An 18,823-nucleotide genomic window follows, 5' to 3' on the forward strand; every position below is an offset into this window, starting at 1 on the left:
GGATTCTGAGCGGATGGGGAATTGACTGAGATCTGACGATACCAGATGAATCTGTCGTAGTTGGCCGGCCGGAGTGGCCGAGCGGTTCTAGGCACTACAGTCTGGAACCGCGCGACCGCTATGGTCGCAGGTTCGAATCCTGCCTCGGGCATGGATGTGTGTGATGTCCTTAGGTTAGTTGGGTTTAAGTAGTTCTAAGTTCTAGGGGACTGATGACCACAGCAGTTTCCCATAGTGCTCAGAGCCATTTGAATTTGTCATAGTTGCTGTTGTCACGAGAGACCTGCGATTTTCTCTCGTCATGTCTCTCATCTAACTGATTTAACATTTTATGGAGCATTGTTTTCAAGTTTTCAGGACGACAACAATAATAGCCCAGCGGTATGTGCAAGTTATGAGACTGCGCTTAATATAGCGAGAGCTGGAAAACCATTTGCTGAATTAATAAGTCTCGGTTAAGAGCAAACATCAGTGATGAAAATTTACGTAACTGTTTGTGTTTGTCTGTATGTAGAAATTTTGTTCCAGATATTAAACGTATTGTAAACTCCACCTGTGATAATTAAATAAAACGTAGCGTAGGTAATAGGTACTCTTTCAAACCATGATTTCTTTCAAGCACTCCTACTAACCTTATTCATTCACTCAATAAAGCAAGCTAGGAAACGAAACGCATTACAGAGGAAGGAGCGGACAGAAGGTGTGGTGGGGATGGGAGATAAGCGGGTGGCTAGCTTGCCCCTGTGTGCACGCGGAACACCTGTTAACTGCACGCGTGCAAGTGCACCGCACATGTGCAGGATTCCTGCCCGCCCCTGCTCTAAGATGTTCAAGGTGTCTCTTGTACCGGTACATCTGTGCATAAAGACTTCGCGTCGAAGCTAACCATCATGTCTGTGGCCGAGATACACTTTTCTTTTAAAGTTCCACAAAATGGGTGGAGTCCTTAACGTAAGAATTTGTGTGGTCCACCAAATGTCGGAGCTTTGGAGCCAGTTCCATTGGTAGACTGAACGTCGGTGAGTTAATGGTACTCACGATCGGTCGTAAAGGAAATGCCTCTTTATGGACCTTCTGTACCACCATATATTCTTGGTGCCTGTGGAACGTGTGGGATGAGTCTTCTGGCCGCGTCAAAATTCATTCTGGTTTGCTTTAGGAGTGCTTGCATCGATTTGATTATCTTGGCCGTTGGATCTCCCTTAAGTTTCTTATAAATGGGTTCACTCATAAGATCCTCCATTTGTTTATTATAACCTTGCGTGTCCAACATGACGGACGCATTTCCCTTGTCTGCTCGTGTTATTGCTAAATGAGAGCTGCTCTTCAGTTCCCCCTTAGCATAACGTTCCTCCTTGCTGATATTATGTTTCATCTTGGATTTTCACCAATGAAAAGAAATAATAAAAACACTAATAAAGGCTTCTAACATCCCCCCCCCTTCATCCTGAACAGCCTATCAGAATTAAATAACAGCCATGTCTGCAGGTATATAAGAAACCGTGCGGTTAAAGGCGCTGCAGTCTGGAACCGCAAGACCGCTACGGTCGCAGGTTCGAATCCTGCCTCGGGCATGGATGTTTGTGATGTCCTTAGGTTAGTTAGGTTTAACTAGTTCTAAGTTCTAGGGGACCAATGACCTCAGCAGTTGAGTCCCATAGTGCTCAGAGCCATTTTTTCTCATTCAGCAGTAAACAAAACCACCCTGAAGAAGGTCGCTTGCAACAGGGACCTGAGCGTCGGTAGTTTTATATATATTGACAATGCTGCCACAAACCTAGAAAATTTTTATTGAATGTGACAATGGCCGCGGAAGCCTACATTAATAGTTCATAATCAATTTGCTTTTAGGTCGATGACTTCCCTTAGTTGCTATAATATTATATTTTTTGGAACTATTGTTGTGTCTTAAATTTTTGGAATTGATTTTCTAGTTTCTTCTTGGATTTGCAAAAAAACATTTTTGGCGGTTTTTGAAAGAATTCTAAAGAGGGGAGTGGGGGGGAAAAAGTACTTCCATCGATAGCAGTATGAGGTAGTAGATAGTATCCCTTACACGTGTCTGGTTCTTTGGAACTTTTCGAGCTGAGTGCGATTTTTCGAGCAAGGGCATTGTATTTCTATTTTCAACAATGCCCAAGTACCACCGGTCACGCGCCAGAACGCGAGGTGCGAGTAGTGTTTCCACTTTTTGGGGTTTCACCCTTTTGTAGGACCAAGTGGCTCATTTTACAGGTGGGTCAGGGGTATTTTTATTGAAAAGGATTTAGGAAATTTAGAGTAAAACCGAACTTAAAGTGGTAACCCTATTGTTTATAGTAGACCCTATTCAATATATTACTTTGCTCAATGGCTGCACTGATTCATTAAAGGAGATTCCCTCAAACTCTCACTGAATGTAATCCATCTAATTTAGCCTACTATATTAAGTGTACTATTACCGCTGTTAAGGGCGGTATCGGAACTTGGTCGTATTATACCTACAATAATCGTACGGAAAGTTGATCGATTACACCGGGCTGTGCGAAGTATAGAGGAAAATCAGGTTTTATGCCACTCCCTCGTTTCGGGACGCGAAGAGGGAAACTGTTTTCGTGTTTGTGATCCAGGCTGACAACGTTTGGCCGCGTGCGCCTCTTATCCATGGCAACAATAACACAGCTAGTAACATGGATTTGCGAACGCGGATTGTACAGTCTCTGATCTTCGTATGTGGCGCTTATTTCCAGGAAGGAAAATGAAATTAAAGTAATGCTGCTCTAATACACAACAGAAGAACTGAACAAACTGTATGCAATATACCAGGAATTTAAGGTGGAAATAATATTTTAGGTATAACAGCGGTTCGACTTGGACGAGAAACCTTCCGATTGATTGAAATACGAGTCTGTAGATCCCAAAGTAGCACGAAATATCGAGGAACCGCATGTGAAAGATGTTTCGCCATTTTAATTTTTTGGTGGCAAAAAGCAACATGCAAAAAGCAGACAATGGAGACATCAAGCTCTCACCACATTCAAGCATTTTGGAGTCGAAGGCAAGGAAGAAATAAAAAAAAGTCCCAACTGAAATTTACTGGCATAAGGAACCAAGCTTGTCACTATTATTTACAAAAATTTCGAAGTGGTCCTTTCACTTTTACTAATAGTTGTATCTTCAAATACTGAGGTTCGAAGAGTATTCAGTGTTCCTAAAAATGTTGAAACAGAGAAAAGAAATAGATTTAACAACGAAACCCTTAATGGGCTCCTTCATTCAAAATTGCTCAATTTTAAAGCTCAACAGTGCCATGCACAGTATGAACGTGTAAACGTCGTGCCGCTGCTTCTCACCCTGTGGCTCTGTGAATTTTTTGTGTAGTGTACTATAGGTACTTCATGTTAATAAGTACGTAAAATAGTATGTTGCTCTTTATTATATGTTAAGTTTAGGGACTTTTAAGATTTTTAATGTACTTCAGGTATAATTCCGAAAGAAACTAGGGTAATACCAAAATCCTAAGTGGAAACACTGGATGGAGTCTTCGTTTGGATTTTGCGTGGAACGGTTGTGTGCAGCTGAGTCACAACAAAATTTTTTGAACAGTTAACTGTTGTGATTAAGTGTGAGTCTGGAAGGCTTATGTTGATTGGTGAAGTAACAGTGAGCAATTATAAGTTTATTCGCGCGGGTGGTCAGTGGACAAGTCAGTAGCGTCCCTCTTAGTCTGTTGCATCAGTCGTTGAAACACATTGTTATTTTAACAGTTACAAATGGCACCGTGATCTGTCATAGCATGAAAGATTAACTCGGGAAACCAATACGAGAATGGCAAACTTCAGGAAGAAACTGGAATAAATTTTGCTGTCAATACGAACACGAAATCTATTACTTACATAATCAATAAACGATGTAAATGATATGTACTGTTATCGTTTGAAAGAAACATTTTCCTCCTATATTAGAAATTCTTTAATATTCATAAAGTGAATAGTCACTTTTTCGTTTCGGTAGCATGGTCGGATTTTGCAGCGACACCTTTTCTTCCCGTTAAAAATCCCTTACCAGTTCCCAATCGACGCAAATTGACCTTTTGAAATGAAGTATGACTAAAAAATACAGGGATAGGAAGGATATAATATGTAACAAAAAAGGCATGAACCGCAATCACTGAATGTTGTCGGGCTCAGGTACATCATTATATTTATGGTGGGGTTTCCATGTAGAGTATGAAATGTATTGCAACATTTATAAATATTTGACAGATTTATTATCGATCCATGTGGCTTGCTGCGAGTGTTCCACGTTATTACCCTGCAAACAAAAGATAAATCTGGTTAATGACATAGCTATGATTCACTAACAATCGACAATGCATAACATCAATTTTACTTTTTTTTTTAATTTTGTGTAATGTAACTCAAATGGCACATCTGACAACCACAGGTGCATATTTAACTCATGGAGTATACAGAATACCTTTTTTGTTGTAAACATAACACCTTTTTTGTTGTAAACTTAACTGTTGCTGCGATGTATTTTATTTCATCCTTTCCTTCGACTCATAATCTTTATCCCTCTTGGACTGGTTTTCCCTGCCATTTAATATCTTCAGAATCTGTTTTTAAAGCACTATCATTTTTTAATTTGCTTTCTTTCTACTACACTACTGGCCATTAAAATTGCTACACCACGAAGATGACGTGCTACAGATGCGAAATTTAACCGACAGGAAGAAGATGCTGTGATACGCAAATGATTAGCTTTTCAGAGCATTCATACAACGTGCTTACATGAGGAAAGTTTCCAACCGATTTCTCATACACAAACAGCAGTTGACCGGCGTTGCCTGGTGAAACGTTGTTGTGATGTCTTGTGTAAGGAGGAGAAATGCGCACCATCACGTTTCCGACTTTGATAAAGGTCGGATTGCAGCCTATCGCGATTGAGGTTTATCGTATCGCGACATTGCTGCTCGCATTTGTCGAGATCCAATGACTGTTAGCAGAATATGGAATCGGTGGGTTCAGGAGGGTAATACGGAACACCGTGCTAGATCCCAACGGTCTCGTATCACTAGCACTCGAGATGACAGGCATCTTATCCGCATGGCTGTAACGGATCGTGCAGCCACGTCTCGATCCCTGAGTCAACAGATGGGGACGTTACAAGACAACAACCATCTGCACGAACAGTTCGACGACGTTTGCAGCAGCATAGACTATCAGCTCGGAGACCAGGACTGCGGTTACCCTTGATGCTGCATCACAGACAGGAGCGCCTGCGATGGTGTACTCAACGACGAACCTGGGTGCACGAATGGCAAAACGTAATTTTTTCGGATGAATCCAGGTTCTGTTTACAGCATCATGATGGTCGCATCCGTGTTTGGCGACATCGCGGTGAACGCACATTGGAAGCGTGTATTCGTCACCGCCATACGGGCTTATCATCCGGCGTGATGGTATGGGGTGCCATTGGTTACACGTCTTCGATCCCTGCGAAACTTTGCATTTCTGCAGGATAATGCACGACCGCAAGTTACAGGTCCTGTACGGGTCTTTCTGGATACAGAAAATGTTCGTCTGCTGCCCTGGCCAGTACATTCTCCAGATCTCTCATCAATTGTAAACGTCTGACCAATGGTGGCCGAACAACTGGCTTGTCACAATACGCCAGTCACTACTGTTGATGAACTGTGGTATCGTGTCGAAGCTGCATGGGCAGCTGTACCTGTACACGTCATCCAAGCTCTGTTTGACTCAATGCCCAGGCGTATCAAGGCCGTTATTACGGCCAGAGGTGATTGTTCTGGGTACTGATTCCTCTGGATCTACGCACCCAAATTGCGTGAAAATGTAATCACATGTCAGTTCTAGTATAATATATTTGTCCAATGAATACCCGTTTATCATCTGCATTTCTTCTTGGTGTAGCAAATGTAATGGCCATAAGTGTATATGAAAGGCAGGTGAGGTTTCATCTTTCTAACCTAGTCTTGGTTAACTGTAGATTAAGCGGCCTTGGTTGTATTTAATTTTATTTGAAGAGATGACCAGTGTCGCCTTCACACCCATCATAGATCTTAGAAAAGCAGCTACTTAGAGGACATTTAGGCATTAGGTGTCTTTGTGTCACTGCTTTTTTCAAGCTTTGATGATGGCTGTAAGGCCGAAATTGGTTATCTGTTCAAATAAATTGAAATGAAACCAAAACTACAAATTCTATGCCCTATGTAACATCAAGGTCACAACGCGTTTTGAAAGGTAAAAGTTACCTGAATTCGTATTCTTTCTTCTTAATAATAGAAAAAATCGGCATGATAGTAAAATCAGAATTTATGCTTATTTAGAAATAATCTAAGTTTAAGTACGCCTCCCAGACTGCCCCATCCCTTCCCTCCTCTGCAGAGGCTTCCACGATGCTGTGAGACCAGCTCCTTCGAGGGGAGGGATACAGCAGAGAGCTGGGCTTATCTTCAACCTTAAGCCTACGGTACACGGACCGTGCTGTTAAACGTCAATGCTGAGGGTGCCGAGTTCAACGTGCTGCTGAACGTTCAGAAACAATGCGACCTTGTTATACGGTACGTGGGCGCCAACGTGGTATACGCGATCGCAACGCGCTCCGGTGGCAGTTGTCGGCTGTATCTGACTCGTAAATCACATTGTCTATGAAATGGACGGGCCTAAAATTCCCATATTAGCTCTACTGAAACGTACTTTTCTCCCTTGTCCATATGCTAGTCAGGCTGTTCTGTCTGTAGTAAACATAAATGAAACTTTCAATATCTGTGAAAATAAGGCAAGAAGGAAAGTAACATGTCCAGTCAGTAAGGACATCAGCTTTAAAAGTTCCATTACAAATAGTGCGATACAAATTTACAATAGTTCTCCATATAAGATAAAAATTATATCATCATTCTCCCTTTTTAGTAAAACCTTAAGGTCATTATTGCTTGATCACTGTTTCTGCTCAGTAGCAGAATCTTAACATGTGAATTACAAAACTTAAAAGAAGAAAGGGCAAGATATCTTACTGCAAGTAGTGCAAGGCGGCCTACGGATTAAGCCAATCGAAAAAATTCATCCCTCAAAAAGAGCACCGTTATGTTTACATAACATAGAATTTTATAGTATATACTTATATTATACTAATAAGAAAGTATCAGAAACTATTAAAAAAGCGAAGGTCAGAAGAAAATAATATATAGAAGTCGTGGGATGCGAACCATTAACACTTCAATCAAAATTTCCGCTCCGAAACTATGATGGTACTCACGGTGCTAGTGTGACAACGACTGTTTACCGTTCATCTGTATCTTATTACTACAGTCTGGAAGTTTTAATTATAGCAATATTACTAACTGAAATTTAATTATAACAAACTGTACCAAAAACAGTGCATTTTTAATCGATCCTCAACATGCTGTTGATGTCAAATGACCTACTGTCATAATATGAAAGTTACAATAATACTTTTCCCATGTATATACGTTCTTGTCATTTTATTAGAGCGAATCATACAATTAACGGAATGTTTTTGAGAGCTCCCCAGTTAGCTGGTGTTCAGTAATGGCATATATACATACGGGCTTCAACTGGAAGCCAATATGGCGCCTCACAACTCTGCACCAGAGGGAGATGGCGTACACGTGACGTAGGTGGCGTTCTGCCATTTGATTAGTCAACGGTTAACCACACTTTCATAATATTTGAGATGCTTGGTACGTTCGGAAGGCCTTCCCAACGTGGTATTCCACACTGTGACGTCAGAAACTCTGCACGCTCAACGCTCAACGTTCGGATGCACGGTCCGTATGCCAACGGCTTTATGGTCAGTGCAAAAAATAATTCTTTACTGTATGTGTATGTGCTACAAGAATTAAACACTACCAATGGAATTAATAAAAAGGAAACGATTACCATGCCCAAGAAGGGAAATGCGAATGGTTGTTCACATTATAGAGCATAGGACATATACATCAAAAATTCTATTCGATATTGTTAAAAAAAGACTAAAAGCTAAGATCAACCCACGCTTAGAAAAAAAAAAATTTTTATTTCGGAAAGGAGAAGAAATCGCGGTAGCTCTAATGGCATTAGAAATGACTTGAGAAACTAGTATTCAGATTAACAGGAAAGTATGCTGCTATCATTTACCTAGAGAAGGCTTCTAGTAGAGTGAATGTAATGCCACAGTACCCAAAGGTTGCAAATTATCATCGCCATATGAAATAGATTAATTTGAGATTAACATACCTTTGAGAAAGCAATGAAAGTTCTATATGAAATTCACCAGCTGCACCATAGTCGTGTATATGAACAGTTATCCAAAACTATCAAATGTTTTTTATTCAAGTCTTTGATGACAATATCAATTCTTTTGACGATAACCGGTTTCAGTGAGTAACGACCATCGTTGTCACTTTAGGACATGCTGTAGAAAAGATCTGAGGATGGTCATTACTGACTGAAACCGGTTATCGTCAAAAGAATTGATATTGTCATCAAAGACTGGAAGCAAAAACATTTCTCTACATGAAATAATTAATTTTCACTTAATTTCATTTGAAATTTTTTGTGAGGGTGGACGAGAGATGCCAAAGACACTTATGATGTCCTAGTGAAGAGGTATTTTACATCATTTTTTCTGGTCTTAAGTGAAACTAATTCTGCCGTTAGAATTTTCGCCGAGATGATGTTTTCCGTTGTAAATGAGCGCTGCGTGCTAAGTTGAGTAGTTCTTCGCCTGTTAAGACACCAGAGAGGTGCCAGGCTGCAGAGCCGTGCACAACGTCACAGCCCGCCGGCCAGTGCCGCTCTGCCCCACACTGAGCTACGACAGTTTCGAATGAAGCGAGTCCGTAAGGCTAGGCGCAAATTGAGACGCGTATAGCGCGTGTGGCGCGACGCAGCGCAGCGCGTGTTTTTGTAACATCACAGGCTCCAATGGGACTGCGCAAATTGCGACGCGACGCGACTGGGACGCGACACGCGCCTGCGCCAGGTCGCGCGGCGTTGTGGTTGAGGCACAGTTTCTCGCGCCGCGCGTCGCGCTTGCCTCGCTAGCACCGTGGGAAATTTGAGGCGGGGAGCGGAAAAGTAGCCCCGCCATATGCTCACATCGGAACGGCGCATATGAGCAGTGGTAATATTGCCCATACGATAAATTTTGTCTTACTGTGTACTGAATTTTATTGCCTTTGGGTAGTGTTTCGTTTTTCGCCATTTAAACGCTCCAGCTTTCTTCGTTAGCACGTTATGCTTTTCTGTTATTTATATCTGCATAGTTTTGTTTTGTTTTTCTTCTGTCAAGAAAAATGTATACTTCAGTAACTGATGAGCCATTGGCCGCTGGAATTGCACCATATGCCTCCGCGATGTTTTAGATCGCAAGAAGGGACAGAGGGTAGTGAATAAGGAAGCAAGGAATATTATAAAATTATGTGATTAAGAATCAAGGCACGAAAGTAAAGCAAGGTTATCTTCTCGCTGCCTAGTAAGCTAGCGATCTGTACGATCTGTTACAAAAATTTAGAAAGGGATAATCTCCACAGGTGTGATCCCTTTGTGCTTCCGGTAAAAAGCGTCCAAGATCTGAAGTATAGAAGTTTCACTGTGATTACTCTGATATGAATGTAATAATGTAATACGACACACTGTACTACATGCATGTGAACAACATATTTCCACTGCAAGCTAGAAGCAGTCACAAATAATAATGTTTTAATTGGTTCGCCGTGATGAGAAAAAACATTTCAATTGTTGCATGGACATTATCAGCATTAATAAATTAAGTATACAACAACAGGCAACACAAATGAAGAAAATGGTCGGTATTATTACGAAAGTAGGAATATCCTAAAAGAGTTTTATGATTAGATATAATTAATTTGTTGAAATTTGCTGCTGACAAAGGCAGATCTACTTTCATGACAATGTTTTTCCAACTGCATCTGACGAGGCACGCCGGCCAGAGTGGCCGAGAGGTTCTAGGCGCTACAGTCTGGAACCGCGCGACCGCTACGGTCGCAGATTCGAATCCTTCCTCGGGCATGGATGTGTGTGATGTCCTTAGGTTAGTTAGGCTTAAGTAGTTCTAAGTTCTAGGGGACTGATGACCACAGCAGTTAAGTCCCATAGTGCTCAGAGCCATTTGAACCATTTCACAAGGCACACATGGCTAGCTTGTGCATTCCTGTCGCTCGCATTATCCTTCGCTGCTGACAATACACTGACCATTGTGTTGTGCGACAGATCAATTGTTTATTTTTCTCAATAACAACTATTTTATTCGCGATCACGCATTGTCAGTTTGGCAAGCCCTAGGTGAGTAACCAGTATCTGACATGTGCCTATGATTCCGGCTGAAGGAACGCTCGTCATTATTTTAATACTGCTCAGATCAAGAGAAGGAATAAAATCCTTTGGTAAGTTTCCATTCCAGTCGCTCAGTGATAAAAATACGTTGGGTTACGGGGATTCCACCAAAATTCCAACAGAATTGCCAATCTGTTTTTGTGAGAGTTGTTAACCTTTTCTCATTCGAAGAAGCATCACCATTTATGAGTAAAGGCCACATTTCTCTTGGTAACTGGTTTAATTGTACTTGCTTTGTCACAATGTAATTTGCCAAACTCATCTCACAGCAGCTATTGAGACAGAATTCCGAAACAGAGGGCCTCATTAAACAAGTAATTGGCAATCACAGAGCTCAATAGCTTACGAAAAACCTCATAGTATCAGTTTGCAGTAACATAAAAGAAGAAATTTCATGTTTATTTTCATACTAGGAAGCTATTGTTTCGCCAGCTGTCGATAACTATTAAAAAATTACAGTCACTGGAGTGAAATAAATAAAAAAAGAAGTATAAGTAGTGATATATCGCCATAGATAAGAAAGTTCCGTGTGTTTAATAATTGGCAAAACACACTCCTCCTTGTGTGCCATCATTCGCCAAACTTCCGTTTCGATGTCTCGAGCGGTTTAGGAGATACGAGAGATGTTGCGAGTATTTCATTCTCGCGGGCGTGAGATCGGAAGTGAGCGCGATACATGGGATCCATTTTCTTGAGATCGGAGGCAGATAGAGATCTCCTCTCAAGTCTAAACAAAAATTCAGCATGTTAGCTAAATTTCATACGCAGCAACATATGGTGTAATACGCACCAAACGCAAAATCATAGCGACCCGTAATTTTCGTTGCAAACTTTTTGAGTTTTGCGTAGTGTCTTACTAAAATGTGTACATCACAATAAGAATGATCATTAGCGAGGTGATGGGCACTTCGTCACGAAGCTGACGCTACAAGTAAGGCAAAAATCATATATTTTCAGAGAATAGTTTCTGTAAAATCGTTTGAGAAAAATGAGAGGTTGCACGCGCTTCGGTTCAGTCAGCGCAGAGCGTCGCCAGTCGGCGCGTGCGAAGTACTCGTATGGTGTACGCGTCGCATTATGCGCTGGACCCGCGCGACCCGTGCGGAACGTGCGTGTCGCGCTGTAGTGTCGTGTCACGTCACATGCGCTATACGCTTCTCAATTTGCGCCTAGCCTAACGTCACCTCACGAGGCGGACGAAGGTGTGCGCTACGGGCTGGCGGTGGCACTGACCGCTATTGGGCGCTGCGGTATGTTAATGGAGAGCAGGGACGGTAGTTTGGTTGCAGGGTAGTACGTAGGGTACTTTACTTTTTAATTAAATTTTCCACTTTTTATCTTCACTGAAAGTGACTGCAGAATGTACAGGAATACCTTATCAGGTCGCCTGGTCGAAATGGGAGCGACCTAGACCGAGCCTTAAAATTCCATGAAGCGATTTAGGTATCTTCGAGTACAAAGCATTTGGTTTTGTTTCCAATGACACCTTCATATTCACAATACATTTGAAACTGGCGCTGATTTTTGAAATGATATAATCAAAAATTTTTGTAATTTTCCAGTCAGGTAATAAGCTTTATGCTGGAAGTGCACGGGCCACAAACATACGATTCTTTCATCAAATTCCACTTCCAGCAGAAAGAAGTTTGCTTTGTGGGCAGCTGTCTGAGGTATTTAAACCAAAACTGTAAAATGGAAGGAAGCGTGGTCTCTTATAGTAAAATGAACGGGCAAAGTTTTCCGACCCTATAGATGACTGCCAGAAAAATACTGCGCACACAAGCACCCAGCTCGGCTCCGGTAGAATGGATATTAAAAGTAGAATTGCAAAGATCAAACAAGCCTTCAGAAATGAAAGTAATTTATTAATAAACAGCCGTTTTAATATAGACACAAGAAATAGATTGCTATATGTGTTTATTTCGAGTTTTTTCAGCTATAATTGTGAAGGTTGAATTAACAGGAAACAGGAAAAAAGGAGCAATAGAGATTTGAATTGAAAGAAAAATGTGATAAAAAGTTTCTAAAAGCAATTAAAGGGACAAAGATACTGATTAAATTAAATGGACAACTAATTTGGCATATCAGCCTCATCAAAAACTTCTTAGAAGGAAATGCCCTGCAAAAAGATATCAGGAATCAGAAAGTGTTGTCAGTAGAATGAGCTATAGGATATACAACCAATGGGAAGATTAAGAAAGACAGAGAAGGAGGGCTACATCTTCGTCAGTGTTTGATGGTGAAACATTTGCTGTGATGATTGCGTGTGACAAGTAAAAATTTTAACACATATACGTCTTCGAAACGGGCTCCCTGCTTCTTGCGGATAGTGCGGCAAGGGGCTTGTGACAAGTTAAAGATTTCAGTTGGTCCGCGAGGCTTGCTCAGGCGACGTAATACATAGTGCACAGTGGGCGAGACCCAGGGATTCGGGTTCGATTCTTGGTCCATTACATAGTTTCAGCATATCACATGCAATCATACTGACAGTAAACTCACCGGACTAAAAATAGTTTCCGTCCTCCTAGAAATGGGTAACAAGTAAAGGAACTGTAAACGACTGCGGTATGGTTTGTTGTTGTGCTCTCAGATCTGAAGACTGGTTCGATGCAGTTCTTGATGCTACTCTACGCTGCGTAGACCTCTTTATTTCCCAGTAGCTGATACACCCTACATCCATTTCAACCTGCTTACTGTGTTCATCTCTTGGTCTCCCTCTGCAACATTTAACTCCCATATATCCATTCAATACTAAACTGGTGATACCTCGATGCCTCATACTGTAAGTAACCGAACTCTTCTTTTAGTCAAGTTGTGCCATAAATTCCCCTCCAGCCTCTCACCAATTCTATTCGCACGTCCTTATTAGTTACGCAATCTGTCCATCTAATCTTTAGCACTTCTTCTATAGTATCACAATTCGAAAGCTTCTATTCTCTTCTTGTCTGAACTGTTTATCGTCTAAGTCTCAGTTTCATACGATGCTATACGCTAGACAAATATCTTCTAAAAATGCTTTCTAATACTTAAATTTACATTTGATAGCAACAAATTTTTCTTATTGAGAAACGCTCTTCTTGTTCGTCGTATTCACAACAAAGTATAGGACACAATATCGACCCATTCCTGCGATAAGAACGCACCCAGGTCGATCGAATTGCGTTGGTACTGTATCTGACGGATAGCGCATTGTCCCAGCACCCCAGAGATTTTCACTGCGGTTCAAATCGGCATATTTGTGGGTCAGTCTAAATGTTCAGTTGTTTCTGCGTGTCCCCCATGTAATGAAGTCTTAGTTTTAGCTCATTTGATACGAGATATCGGACGACCGTACAGTGTGGCCGTTTAAAAGTAGGATATATGTCATCTCATTCACAGAGTAACACTTATATCGATTAGAAGTGGGTTTATATTATGTAACAGTGTAACTGTAATTATGAAGTGTGTGTTCTTTGTTAGTTAAGGTCATTGAATTGTGACAGGAAATTTAGAGTTCTGTAATTTATACATGGGAATAATGACATTTTGTAGTATGTATACATTTAGAAGAAAAACAATGTTATTGGAAACTGGTTCATGCTTAGGGCACTTATATTGTAAAATGTAAAAGATGTAGGGAAGTCGCTTCGCAGCGGAAGTGGCTTGGCGCGATGTAAAAGGTGCTTTTGGCGGTCGAACTGGGCGGCTCCTTGGTGGGAACGATACGTACTCAGTGGCTAGCCGTTGCACGGTACACATCGGCGGTGCCAAGGGAGGCAATTGCAAGCCGCTTTTGCAAGGAATTTCGCCTCGAATGTGGATTTGGCTGCTGCATGTTACTCTCGGCAATAAGGAATAACAAGTTAAAAATTCGTCGTCAGGAAGAAATTTTATAGAGCATTCAAACATCAACTGCCGTGAGTACAGTTAGCCGCCATGTCGCTTGCCACCACCACTTCGCCACTGCTCCACCAACTTCATGCATACAGATATGTATCAGAGCATGGAGCAGATAATTTGTGTGAGTGATTTTAATAATAATCCAAGTGCTATAAACCTGTATTTACAATCATATCTTCTATCCTGATCATGAACCTATGCAGGGTCCTCTCCTAAGTATTTATAAAACCGAGTATCATGTTTCAAATGAACCAGGGATTTATTCATGTTTGTCAAATGTGCAAGGGTTAGCAAAAGTTGAAGTTAGTTATAATTTTGCTAAAGTGCTCTCAATTTGTTGCGAAGTATCGTTTTGCATAAATTCAGTGCCAGGCTGTGAATGTTACTGTCAAAATACCTACTTTACAGATGATGAAAACGGTACATAAGTTAAACTTATTTGAAACATAATTTAGCCTTGATTACTATCATGAACGATTTTTTTGAAGTTAATTGAGCTCAGTGTTGAATGATTTGACTTGAAAAGTAAAAATATAAACTATTCCAAGTGAAATTAAGAGTTAATTTTCTTTGAACTAGTCTTTGCTACTGAAGTTAATATAAGGGCTTGACTAGTGACACCATACTAGTTTATGGATCCTCATAATATTCTTCACATATTAAAAAGATAAATGGACTATTATTACTACTAAGGAAATCTGATATATTTCCATAAATGGGAGTACAAACAGTGTGATTGTGATATTTATACCTCAGTTAAGTCAGAAGCCCCTCCTGGCCAATTTTAGTTCTGCACTTCTGGCTGGAACATTTCAGTACTGATACAAGTATCTTATTAGTGTGAGTTTGGTACGAGTCTGCTTTCTATGATTACTAGTATGTGCTTTATTGGTGACTACCGCTACCCACAGCTCAGAGTGCCCTGTGTCCATTTGTATCCTGTGCGCTTTTCAAAGGGAATATTAATGAAAGTAACTTCAATAACAGATATTCAATTTTCTTAAACTTATATTTCCAAATTAATGTGCCTAATTAGGCTGGCGACAGTTCGTTTTTTCATTCGCATATGCATTTTACTACTTTCATAAAACCCCAAAGTTAGAGCCTGTTTAGTTTTTCTGTTAATTGCAGTATATTCAAAATTAGAGTCCGATACCTTTATCTGTTAGACGCACACGCGATCAAAATTTCAAAATCCTCTCAGAGGGTAACATTAGTTTGTGTCACGGCAGGTTAGTGTGATACGTGGCTTTTCCCGTGACAGGACTTAGGGCTAGGCTGTTAGGGAAGAGCGGCGTATAACGAAGCTGGTGTTATAACAGGACGTATTCTCCGATACGCTGACAGAATGCTAAAGTGTTAGACTATGAAGCACTAATCCATTGTTTATCAGACTTGGTAGAGTTTTTCGTCACATAACAGGCATGAATGATTGAACTTTCATTCCATGTGGAACTGATGTACATCAGCAACATCAGCTTGACATGTGACCGCCACAGACACGAAAACAACCTTTTGCATAGCGGACCGCTGCGAGACGTGCAACAAGAGAGCCAGTGAGGCTCTAGAAAGGACCGACAGAGATGTGGAGCCATGCCGACTCCAGTGGCATAGGCAGTGGCGCTAGGTTTCTCGGTTGAGGTCCAGGGCGCACACAGCCTGATCGAGATGCTCCCATAGATTTTCGGTTGGTTTATATCCGGGCAGACTGGTGACCAGAGGAGTACAATAAGCTCAATCTGGTGCTCTTCAAAGCACGCACGCACATTACGAGCTGTAGATGCCATCGTGCCGAGGAAAACAAATCGCATGTAGGTGTGAACATGTTGCTGAAGGATAGATGCACAATTGTGATGACCTATTGTGCCTTCCAGATTGAAGGCCTTAACGTTGCCCTCACTGGCCTGACCATTTATCTGCATATACATGTACATCCACATCATACTCCGCAAGCCACCTAATGGTGTGTGGCGGAGGGTAGTTTCGGTACCACTATCTGATCCTTCCAACCCTGTTAGTGAATAGCGCGTGGGAAGAATGATTGTCGGTAAGCCTCTGTATTGGCTCTAATTTCTCGAATATGCGAGATGTATGTTTGGAGAAGTAATATGTTGTCTGACTCGTCCTGAAAAGTGCTCTCCCAAAATTTCAGTAGATCTCTCCATGATGCACAACGCCTCACTTGTAAAGCTTGCCAGTGGAATTTGTTTAACATCTCCGTAACGCTCTCTCGCCAGCTAAACGATCCCGTGACGAAACGTGCCACTCTTCGTTGGATCTACTCTCCCGTATCAGTCTTTCCTGATAATGATCCCAGACAGACGAAAAATACAAAGAATCGAAAGAACAAGCGCCTCATAAACCACTTCTTTCGTGAATGAGCTACATTTCCTTAAGATTCTTCGGATGAATCTGAGTCTGGTGTCCGCTTTTCCCACTATCTGTTTTATATGGTCACTCCACTTAAGGTCGCCGCCCTGCGGTTTTGGGGGTTAGAATTGGCCCACGGTATTCCTGCCTGTTGTAAGAGGCGACTAAAAGGAGTCTCACATGTTTCGGCATTTATGTGATGGTCCCCTGTAGGGTTTGACCTCCATACTTCCAAATTTTTCCGAAGAGCGAGCCAACTGGGGAAGGTCGCCTTACATGGCGCATCGTGTCCATCATGCATTGAGATATTTAGCCCGCTTTCTCGTCGTCGCATTGCAGTCCCGCTCACTCTCCATCTCTTGGGCGGAAATACATTCCTGGGTGCAGTTTCCGTCATCCAATATGCTGTGTCGCCTTCTGCGACGACAACGACCATGGACTTCTTTGCACCTGATATCCAGCACGGCAGCTAGTCCGTTGTGGTGGGGCCGCCATGTACCCTGTTGGTTGTAACCCCCTGACAACACAGGAATCGCTCTGCTGATGCCTGCGCCGTTAACTCCCTGCATATGCCAAGGTGTAGATGCCTATATCCCTGGGGCATCGGGACTCCCGGAAATGGCCATCCTGCCAGGTGGCCCTTGCTGCGGCTGGCTGGCGCCCGTGGGGAGGGCCCTTGGTCGGAGTGGATGGCACCAGGGCGGATGACACGCAATGAAGCATCTTCTGTTGCTGGTGGTCAGCCGCCAGCAGTCTCTAAGCGTTCCAGGGCTCAATTTAATGCAAACACGTATGACCCCAAATCGTTTCTGTCCCTGGTCACAACATGGGGGGAATGAAAGGCTAAGAATGGCAGTAAAGCTTATTCGCCCCGGTACCTACAATGTACCAGAGCTGATGGGGAATCCTTTGTGTCCACGAAGCCTCAGTTCTATGTAGAGCATTCAGAGGGCAAGTTTGGGGAGGTGGAAGGTTTGTCTAAAATGTGGTCTGGGTCAGTCTTGATAAAAACAGCATCCTCTGCTCAGTCACGGGCATTACTCGCTTGTGTCAAGCTGGGGAATGTTTCTGTTACTATCACACCCCATACAAGCTTAAATATGGTCCAGGGTATTATCTTCCACAGGGACCTGCTTTCACAGTCCGATGATAAGCTGCGCACGAACTTAGAGCGATGAGGTGTCCAGTTTGTCTGGCACATCCATCGGGGACCGAGGGATAATCAGGTTGCCACCGGTGCCTTGATCTTGGCCTTTGAGGGTGACACATTACCCGAGAAGGTGAAGGTGATGGTCTACCGCTGGAATGTCAAGCCATATATCTCTCCCCTGATGCAGTGCTTTAAGTGTTCGAAGTTCAGCCATATATCTTTCCGTTGTGCTTCCAGCCCTATATGTTGAGATTGTGGTTGTCCATCCCATACCAATACTCCATGTGCCATGCCTTCCATCTGTGTCAACTGTGGAGACCACCACTCCCCTTGCTTGCTGGACTGTAGGATTCTACAGAAGGAAAATAATGGAATACAAGACCCTGGACTGACTGACTACACTGAGGCTAAAAGGAAATTTGAAAGGACATGTGTGAAAACATCTTACGCTAAAGCTATCACTACTGTTACAGCCTGATCTGTTGCACCACTTCCAGTCAGCGCTCAGAGCCGTAAGAGCACAGCTTCTCCCTTGATGGTGGGGGCCACTTCCCTCCCTGTTGCTCCTGCACTATCTACCTTGGGAGCAGCACTCCCCCCCCCCCCCCCAAACATCGGGGACATCAGTCCCCACTTCTAAACTGGAGAAGCATAAGTATTCTTCGGCTTCTGTCACTAGGAAGGTGTCTCTTGGGTCACTCCCTTCCCTGGTTCCTCCTGGAGACTGAATCAAAGAAGCTCCCCCAGCTAGAGCAACCCAAGGAACAGCACGAGAAATTGAAACCGAAGACCCCTAAGAACAAGGCATCAGTGGTGGCACCCACACCACTGCTACCTACAAGCTCTGCATCTGAGGATGAGGTAGAGATCCTGGCGTCCGCTGAGGACCTAGATCTCGCCAGACCCTCAGACATGATGGATGTTGCTCCCACAGGTACTCAATCGGTGGCAGCAGGTGACCCAGCAACATAATCTGCCTCCTCGGTCCCTTCAAGCCTTTTTTGGCTGCGGACAATGTCATTCTCCATTGGAATTGCAGCGGTTTTTTTCACCACCTTCCTGA

The 18,823-nt window shown here is 42.4% G+C and overlaps 1 protein-coding gene across 2 annotated transcripts in view; it reads right to left on the minus strand.

Annotated features, from left to right (window-relative positions):
• Nucleotides 1-4,156: 4,156 nt before the first annotated feature.
• The window catches only part of LOC126146569 (uncharacterized), a 175,695-nt gene continuing 161,028 nt past the window's right edge, over nt 4,157-18,823 (minus strand). For both annotated transcript variants that reach the window (XM_049915630.1, XM_049915629.1), the window contains one exon: nt 4,157-4,293. In XM_049915630.1, coding sequence (XP_049771587.1) covers nt 4,289-4,293 — 5 coding nt within the window. In that variant the 3' untranslated portion in view covers nt 4,157-4,288. The remainder of the gene's footprint in view (nt 4,294-18,823) is intronic.

The sequence above is a fragment of the Schistocerca cancellata genome, chromosome 2, assembly GCF_023864275.1.
Source record: "Schistocerca cancellata isolate TAMUIC-IGC-003103 chromosome 2, iqSchCanc2.1, whole genome shotgun sequence".
NCBI lineage: Eukaryota > Metazoa > Arthropoda > Insecta > Orthoptera > Acrididae > Schistocerca > Schistocerca cancellata.